At 33.0% G+C, this 9432-nt stretch overlaps 1 protein-coding gene across 2 annotated transcripts in view; it reads right to left on the bottom strand.

The window, feature by feature from the left end:
* Positions 1–9432, bottom strand: part of Acvr2a (activin A receptor type 2A) — a 76866-nt gene that overhangs the window by 30317 nt on the left and 37117 nt on the right. For both annotated transcript variants that reach the window (XM_026777095.1, XM_005346388.3), the window contains exons 2-4: positions 1707–1914; positions 712–821; positions 424–578 (exon numbers count right to left, since the gene is read on the bottom strand). In XM_026777095.1, the coding sequence (XP_026632896.1) occupies positions 424–578; positions 712–821; positions 1707–1914 (473 nt within the window). The remainder of the gene's footprint in view (positions 1–423; positions 579–711; positions 822–1706; positions 1915–9432) is intronic.

Raw genomic sequence — 9432 nt, 5'->3', positions numbered from 1 at the left:
TATATATATATATGTATATATATATATATATATATATATATATATCCTCCCATTTCCACACTTTCTTGGCTAACTCTGGATCAGCTCTAACAGTCAAAGGATATTTTGGCCAAGGGTATTTAAAAAGGCATCAAATATGAATAGAGAATAGTAAGGAAAAGACAAAGGAGGTTCCGAGACTACTTCTTCATCATTAATTACTTCAAGATACAAGCAGAGACCATTCCATACTTAAACACTGCAGTGTGACTGCAGAGGAGACTAGGGAAGTCTGCAATTAGCTATAGTTACCATAACAATAAACATTCCAAAATGAACTCAAAAGGAAATAACTGGCTAACATGTTACTGTGTTTTATATACCTCAGTTAACACTTCTTTAAAATAGAAAATGCACAACAGAGAATATAGGACAATAACTTACTTGAGTAGGAACAAGTACTGGAGGGTAGGCCATCTTGTGATGTCTATACACCCAAAATGCACAAATGACAATCCCTGCAATTAACATAAGTGGTACCAAGGAATACAGCAAGATGTTGTAATAGGGTGGCTTCGGTGTAACAGGATTTGAAGTGGCTGTGGAAGAGGGAAGAGGAAATGGTTCGGATTTGGTCTACAATTCTATCATATGTAGTAAGCATAGAGTCAGATTTGGGGGGAAATAAAATATAAGGAAGTAGTAGTAAAACAAGCATGATTTTTTACTTACGCTGTGTGACTTCCATCTCCGGAAAATAAGAGAACTTTTCATTACACATATTGCCCTCACAGCAACAAAAGTACACTTCAGGGCTGTCTTTTTTTTCTATACAGTCAGTCCTGTTTGGAAAAAAAAAAAATTAACACCAATATTATTATACTGACCCTACAACAGACGTGTTTCTTCTAAGACAGACGTTCAAACTGAAGATATTTGTTGAGTATCCAGTTATCAATTCTTTAAAGTAAAAAAACTCTTCTAGACTTCTGATATGAAACACCAGCAGAAAATAAATAAATAAACAAACCAGCAAGCATCTGGGTTTATGAAGATCACACCGACTGCCTGAGACCACTGCTTTAATGTGGTCTGTAATGAGCAATCTAAGGTAACTATCTTCTTTGCTTTTTCAATTATTAGAGAAGCTTGAGAAGAACATAAAGCCAGTGAGGCAATTTAGTCTAGGAGTTGCATTAGCTCAAGGGAAATGGAACTTAACCATTTTGTGAATACTAAAAACTGAAAGCTAAATAAACGTACACATACATTAAGTGATGTGAGCTTGTATCTCATGAATGGAACATATTTCAACATCAGAGACCCAAACTAGCTTTGGGTATGTCATGTTTTCCAAAGTAGTACATTTACAATTCCTGAACAGATAAGCAAGGTTGTGATTTTAAAAATAAAAATGCAGAGAATATGAACAACAAACACATAGGACCTTATACTGCGGACTGATCACAATCAGGCTGACTAAATTAAAATACAAAGCTGTGGCCTTCTACACAGGAACTAAGTCATTGAAGAGACATGGAGTTAGCCTCGAGAAACAAGTTCCATTCAACCACTAAGAAACAGCTATATCTGTCTTTTTAAAAGCAACTTTAAATATCAATGAACCTAAAGACACAGCGCACAACTGCACCAAGGTTTTAGTGGCATTCAGCAATAATATGGCTGCGACAACTCCAGGGAAGAGTTGAAGATGCATACATTCTTACCTGTCATAGCAGTTGATGTCATCCAGCCAACAACCTTGCTTCACTATTTCTATGGAACCAGAAATATTCTTCCAGGTCGCAAAACAATGTCGCCGTTTATCTTTATCACCATAACAAGGCTCAACACCAGTCTGATTGGTTCTGTCTCTTTCCCAATTAGCATTAAAGAAAAGACACTCCTGAGTTTCTGATCTACCGAGAATAGCACCTGTAAGATAACAGAACATATTAATGTAACTATACAGCTCTTAATATCTATGCTCTGAATAAGGCAGCCACTTAAGGCACTCTTGCAAGTTCCCTAGTGTTGTAACTTTGCATTTATGTTGCTAGGTTAATCCCCATACTTTAAATATAAAAATAACCACAATCATCTGAATTAGCCACATATATTACAAGATTTCTCTTGACAATGTCAGTTTCATTTAATTTAAAAACACAAAAAAAGCAAAATTGTTTTCAACCCTCCCACAGACATTTTTTAAAAATATTTTGTACGACAAAAGACAATCTGAGCAAACAATTCTCCTGTATTGTAGTTCCCTGGACTCTGTAGACCAGAACAAAGCAGGGCCATGCAGACTTTGGAATCCAGCAGACTACTCTCAAAAGTGAGTTTCTTTAGTAAAGCAATTTGCATTAATATGCATCACCAAGGGTAAAATTTTAATCTGTTGGTAAAAACAGATGTTGTGGAAGACCTGTACGTGAACTACATTAGGATAACAAAGTCATAGTGAGGTCAGTGGTAATATTAACAAATGTGGCCGTTGAATTCTAAATAGTGAAATGAACCAACATCCAGAAGATCCATATAATACAGAGAATCAATAGTTTCTAAAAAGAATTAATGTGATGTTACAAAAGCACTCATGTGTAAAAACCCATTAAAGGTGAAAGGCAGCTCACCAAAAGAAGAGACTATACTTCTTGAATTTTGGTATTATATCAAAAATACAAACATCTAAATAAATTATTCCTCTTCTCTAACAACATAACTGTGTATGGCTAGATGAAAATAATACAACAACCAAAGTAACATACAACAGCAGTTGAATGAAGAAACAGATAAGAAACCCCACTGTTTCTACTAAGCCAATAACGAAATTTACAAAAAATATCACATTTCTTTTTGCTTTAGAAAATATTTTTCATAAAGATTTCTTATTTTACTAACAGAATAAAAAACACTTGCTATTTTTAAACAAATTGCCATTTTAAAATATCTTCATTTCTAACATGGAAAACATACAATCTACATTCAAAATCAAAAAATTCTCTGGAGTAGTTGTGTTATGGACAGGAAATATCGGTCCAAACGCTCATATGTTGAAGATTTGGTTCCCAACTGGAGGCATTATTGACAAGTGACTAGATATTGAGGTTTCTGACCTAATCAATGAGTTAATCCCATAATGGAGCTTGTAGGAAGTAGGTCACTTGAAGTACAATATCCCTTTTCCCCAGTCCTCACTCTATTTCTATTACCAGGAGGTGGGGGTTTGACTGGACAGTTACGATGTTCACATCTGTACTCAGGTCCATAGCAATGAAACCAACCCACAAGTGACTGAGACAATGAAACTGAGATCCAACGTAAGTCTTTTAAGTCACTGATGGTCGTATGCTGTCCTATCAACAAAAACTAACACGAGTTCCTTAATTTTATGAGCCTAAGTCTTGAGAAGAGCTGTTCTACAATTACTAAGAGAGATGTACTTATGAGTTTGTAGTGTCTATGTGCAGAAATGCTGTCATAAGATGGCATACTGCAAACTATACTGACAACTATGTCATCTGTATTCTACACAAGGACTGCTACTACTATTTATCTGTACACATTAGCAGCCATTTTCTAAGCTACTTCTTTTCTGAAACTTTTTCAAAACATGAGCAAACCAATTTCTCTTGTACAAAATATTCTAAAAGCATGTACTGCCCACACTCTTATCTTAAAACAGGGATGGCAAACTTTTTTGTAAAGGTCCAGACAGTGTGTATTTTAGGCTTTGCAGGCCATATGGTCTGTTGTAACTACTCTGCTTGTGAAGTACAAAAGTATCCATAGACAGTAAATGAATGAACATAGTTTGTGTTCCAATAAAACTTTATTTATGCAAATTAAAAACTAAACTTTTTGCAATTTTTGCATCTCAAAAAAATATTATCCTTCATATTTTCTCCAAACACTTAACGTAGAAATTCATTTTGGGATACATCTGGCCCACAGGTTGTGTGATCAGCAACTCCCTCTTAAAGCATTGCCATTAATATTCCAACAGGCTGGCTAATCTGACTTTGATTTGCTAGAGTTGAGCGTCCTATGTATTTTTGTCCATTTAACTCACGCAATAAATAGATGGATAGATAGATGGATGGATGCATGGATGGATGAATATATAGATGAATAAACACTGTGTAACTTTTCAGTCTTCAAAGGAAGAGTCCACTGAAGCACAGGAATATCTTAAACTAAATATGACCAAAGTAAACATTGCTTGTAGCCTTAGTAACAAATGGGCTACACCTTTCGTTTCCAGTCAATGAAAAAGGTTTCCTTAAGTATTCTGCTGAGAGTGAGTCTGAAGATTTTCTGAAGAGAATTTAGTACAAAAGAAATGACAAAAAAGGGGAAATATAGACAAAAGACAAACTAATGATCACTTTAATCACTTTAAAGTACTTCTAAAATTTATCTTTTAAAGTTAAATAAATTTTCTGTGTAATTTTCTAGATCTAGATTATCATTTATTTTTTTCAGAGGTAAAAAAAATTGCTTGAGGAAACTTGTGACAATCTTCTTCACTTGTCCTAAAGTTGCTCTGTAATTAGTCTTTGTCTCATACATTCCATAACTAAACAATAAATAAAATAACAGGATACTTATAGAAATAAACTAAATGTATCTAAACATATGTTCTTACACTCTAAAGTTCACACCGTGACTTTGAAAGTGTAGTTCTATGAAAAGATGCTATTGTTCAGATGCTATAGTTTAGTCTAAAGCTTTCTTAAACACTAAACCTTTATACCTAAGTTTATTCTCCCAAAATAATTCTAAATACTTAAAACTATCATTTCAAAAAAAATTAAGTAAGCATAAAAGTCTGCATGTAAGGCACATTCTTAAATCCTGTTTCTTTCATTCTTGTAACTCAGTGTTACTTTCTATAAAAGAGATAGCTAAACAATTTATTTAGAGGATATATACATGTGTACACATATTGCACACACACATATGTATACACACATGCATACTATATATTTATATAACCATGTATGTGCTTCTTTTCTTTTTCTTTTGCAAATTCTCAGGGAAGATCTAATGATCTTAACAACCCCTAGCTTAAAGACTGGCCTGAACCTACAACCTCTTCTGTGACTTTGAACAAGCAAACAAATCCTTCGCTACCTCTTTCTACATCTATAAAATGAAGCAGGCTCATTCTGGGTCCAAATTTTCTCCAGAATCATAATTCAGTCTAATTAGAGTAAATCACAAATTCTAGTCACAATCAACTAAGTAACTTATATAATATTTCTGTATAGAGTACTTGTATTGATGACTAACGCTAACTGCTTCATTTTCTTACCACTAGGGGAAAAAATAAAACAAACTATAAACAGGACTCCTGTGACATAAAACACCCAAGACAATGAATCAAAAATACTTTTCCATGAGAAAGGAAATTTCAACTAAAAGATGGCAGATAAATAGAATAAGTTTTTATACCAATGCAAATTTTATACACAATCTCCTCCAGATACAACAAAAAAGATCCAGTGCTTCCTCATTCATTTCAAAGTTAAAATTAATTTTAAACAATTGATTAATTTCAATACAATTTTGAAATTGCAGTATACTGATAAAAGTAACAGTAGGCAAGGAAAAAGACCTTCTTTTCACTAACTTGAATGCGAAAATTCTCAACAAAATTTTAATAAATTAAATCTATAATGTTTTTTTAAAAAACAAAAAAAGAGAACTAAGACACTACAGTTTTACTTCAGCTATGCAAGGCTAGTTCAGTGTTCAAACTTAACTCAATGCAGTCTACCAAACAAAGGAAATAAAAGTGAAAAATAGTATGATCACATACACCAAAAAAGACGAAGCACCAGACAAAATTTAACCCCTGTTTATAAAAACAAACTGCATACTAGGAATAGAAAAGAACTTCCTCAACATTATAAAGAGGGTCTACCAAAAGCCCACCAATGACATCATATTTAATGGTCATACATAATGAGGAAGACTTCAGGCTAAGATAAGAGACAAAGCCAGGTCATCTACCACACTCCTCTTAATCATTTAAAGATAGACTGAATGTTCTGATTTCTGACACAAAACAAAAGACAGAAATTATGGGTATAATGCCGAGAAAAGAAAAATAAAACTGTACTTTCAGATGATATTACTTTTCTAAAAATTACCAAGAATTTTAAATAAAAGGAAATCTGTTAGAATTAATAAGTGACAAGATAAGAACAAAATCAGTTGCTCTTCTATATACTAACAATAAGCAAAATGAACTGGAAGTCTAAAAAGTTCAAGACAAGATACATTTTATGTAAAAAAAATATTTAGAAATTAACATAATCTAACAAAACACAAGTGTTGTAAAATTGTTAAATGCTAATGGAATAAGAGATCCAAACATTTGCAAAGACATCCAATTTTCATATATTAGTTCAGCATAACAAAGATGACAGTTCTCCCTAAATTTATGTTATGTACAGCTTTATTTAAATTCAATCAAAATCTCCATAAACTTATTTGTAGATATAAACCAGGTTATTAGAAAATAGGTTTTCGAAATAAATAAAATAAAACTGGAGAGAAGTCACTCATCACTTTTCTAATGTTAAGGTTTACAATGTGGCTAAAAACATCAGGGCAACGTGATAGATAGTACAGAAAGATTCCAGACATGTGTGATGTAGACAAAAAACCAGAAATAGATCCAAGCAAACCAGACCACTTTTAATAAATGAACAAAGCAATGCAATGAGGAAAGGTAGCTTTTACAATAATAATTGCTGGAGGGATTATATACTCTATGTAAGCAACTATACATTTAAAGAATCCCTTCCATCACCATGGTCAATTTAGCAGTTCCTAAAAGGCCAGCTATTTCATGAAACTTTGCAGGCTAAATCTCATATATGTATCTATTTTCAAATTTTCTTTTGGTATAAATAGCAAAACCCTAAAAATCTGACCACCAGTACTTATTCGTTCTCTCAAGTGTTCACTGATCCAATGTAAAGTAATTATTATCTGTTGACTTATTTGTATAATTTAATAATATTTACTATAAAAACCTTCAAATATAAAAACTGTCAAAAAGTATCACACACTGGTATCCTTTACTGTTACTATTTTTGTGTTTTTACAGTTCTGAGGAACAAATCTAAGGCCTAGCACATGCCATTGAGCTGTTTTCCCTGGCCCTGTGTGCAGATTCTAGTCAGTCTGTGTGTGCACGTGTGCATTCACGCATGTATGCATGTGGGCATGTATCCTTCTTCATGTCAGGATGGTACTGAAATTTAGATTTTAAATCTATGAAGTAATGCATGTAAATTAACATGACTTACCCATTCTATAATGTGTATATTATTTCAAAATATGCTGTAAGTGCTAAATGTACACAACTTTTTTTCAAAGAAAAATTAATTTATAAAAAAGGCATAAACAACCATGACTGGGAAAGCTACACTGCTGAAATGGCATATTTTCACTTAGAAAGGCAATAAATAAATGGTGATGGCTGATGTGTCTTCTGTCAAACTGCCAGTTTTGACTTTTGTTTTTGAGATTTTGTGTGTGTGTGCTGGCAAAAAATTTATTCATGACTAAAAACTCCTATCTAGCATAATACATGAGAGTCAACTTTAGTGAACTATTGCACAAAGGTATTTAGATGCCTACATAATATCTAGATATCACTTAATATGAAATTGAGTAATTATTTAACTGTTTCATGCTTCTTTAATTTTATTTTCAACAGTTTCTATTTGGTAAGCTTTGATTTTTGTGAAGTATTAATTAGTTAAAATGTGTTACTCTCAATATGAAAAAATATTTAACCGTTTTATAGAGCTGTATGGCCGGTAGTTCTGAGTAAAAATAATACAAACGTACTCTTCAAAAACATGCTTGGTGTAAGACTACCCATCTTACCTGCCCTCCGACATACATGACTTAGTGAGTGATAAAAAGCAAAATATAATGCAACAACTGAATAAAATCTATCAAGTACCAAACAGGTGAGGTTGGAAATAAAATATCATTTGAGATTACAAGTTGCACGCTATATTTTTTCTAAATTAAAAACACTGTGACCAAACTCATCCTATCAAAATTTTCCTATGTTTGAAACAACTCTTTAAAAAAAAAAAAAAAGTTAGGCAACTTAAAAATCTGAAGTTAATTCCTAGACAAATAATATTTCCTGAGGTTATGAACAAGTTCTAAAAATACAAAAAAAAAAAAAACCACATATGCTAGAGCTGGACCTATGCTACTGAGCTCCATGCCTACCCCTCTCAAAGACAGCGATTGATTTTTATCAGTTATATATGGCACTGGAGGTTACATGTTAAGTCTGTGCAGGAATACACATGTAAATTAGTGTGTCTTAGCCATTCCACAATGTGCACATACTTCAAGACATGTGACATGTTGTGTCTCCCATAGGCAATTTAATCTACCAGAAAAAGCCAATGATGTTTAAAATATAATAATTTGAGAAGCAATCTCTATTTCCCTTTCACTGTTCCTGTCACTCTGGGGACAGACCAGAACTCAAGAGAATCAGCTAAGGAAGACAGATTGAAGAAACTGAAGTCTTTTCATTCAAACAATCTTATTGTACAAATTAAAAAATCAAATAGTATCAAAATATTCTGTGCAACATTATACAAATGAATGATTTTAGGATGTTCAACACATTAGGAAACCTTGTATTTGAGTGAGTGTGTGTGTGTGTGTGTGTGTGTGTGTGTGTGTGTGTGTTAGAAGTACCACTGTTCTTCCAGAGAACCCAGGTTCAATTTCCAGCATCAACATGGCTGCTAACAAATAACTGTAATTCCATCCCAGGGGTTCCGATGCCTTCTTCTGACCTCCTTAGACAGCACACAAGTACATAGTTCACATATATACATGCAGGTAAAATAGTCATACACATAAATAAAAAGCTATCATAAATAAACAGAATACTAATGTTCAATATGAAATATCCCTAATTTTTCCCAAAAATATTTTTAAAATTTTTGACAAATGTAAAATAGACAGGCCTCGCGAGATGGCCCAATGGGTAAAGGCTCTTATCACCAAGGCTGACAACCTAAAGTCCATCCCTGGGGACTTATATGAAAAAAGAAAACAGATATACAAATCTGTTTACCTAATTATATTCAATGTATACCAAATTTGTTGATTTAGCTTTACATTTCAGAATGATAAAAATATAAATTGTTTTACAAAACAGTCTTATTCAAATGACATCTTCAGCCAGTGTTGTCTTACTACTTTCACTGAGACCACCTACAGCAGCTCCCTCCCCAGGGCAATCTTCACTTTCATTTGCGTTGTTGGTTGGTGAACAACACTTTAAAAATCCCATTTAACATTGTCATTAAAAAGTTCTTTCAATGGAAGGATCTATCTATCCACATAACGTGAAGATCTTAACTATTCTTTTTTTTTTTTTTTTTT

The sequence above is a fragment of the Microtus ochrogaster genome, chromosome 4, assembly GCF_000317375.1.
Source record: "Microtus ochrogaster isolate Prairie Vole_2 chromosome 4, MicOch1.0, whole genome shotgun sequence".
Lineage (NCBI taxonomy): Eukaryota > Metazoa > Chordata > Mammalia > Rodentia > Cricetidae > Microtus > Microtus ochrogaster.
This window is presented reverse-complemented; position numbering and strand designations above follow the sequence as displayed.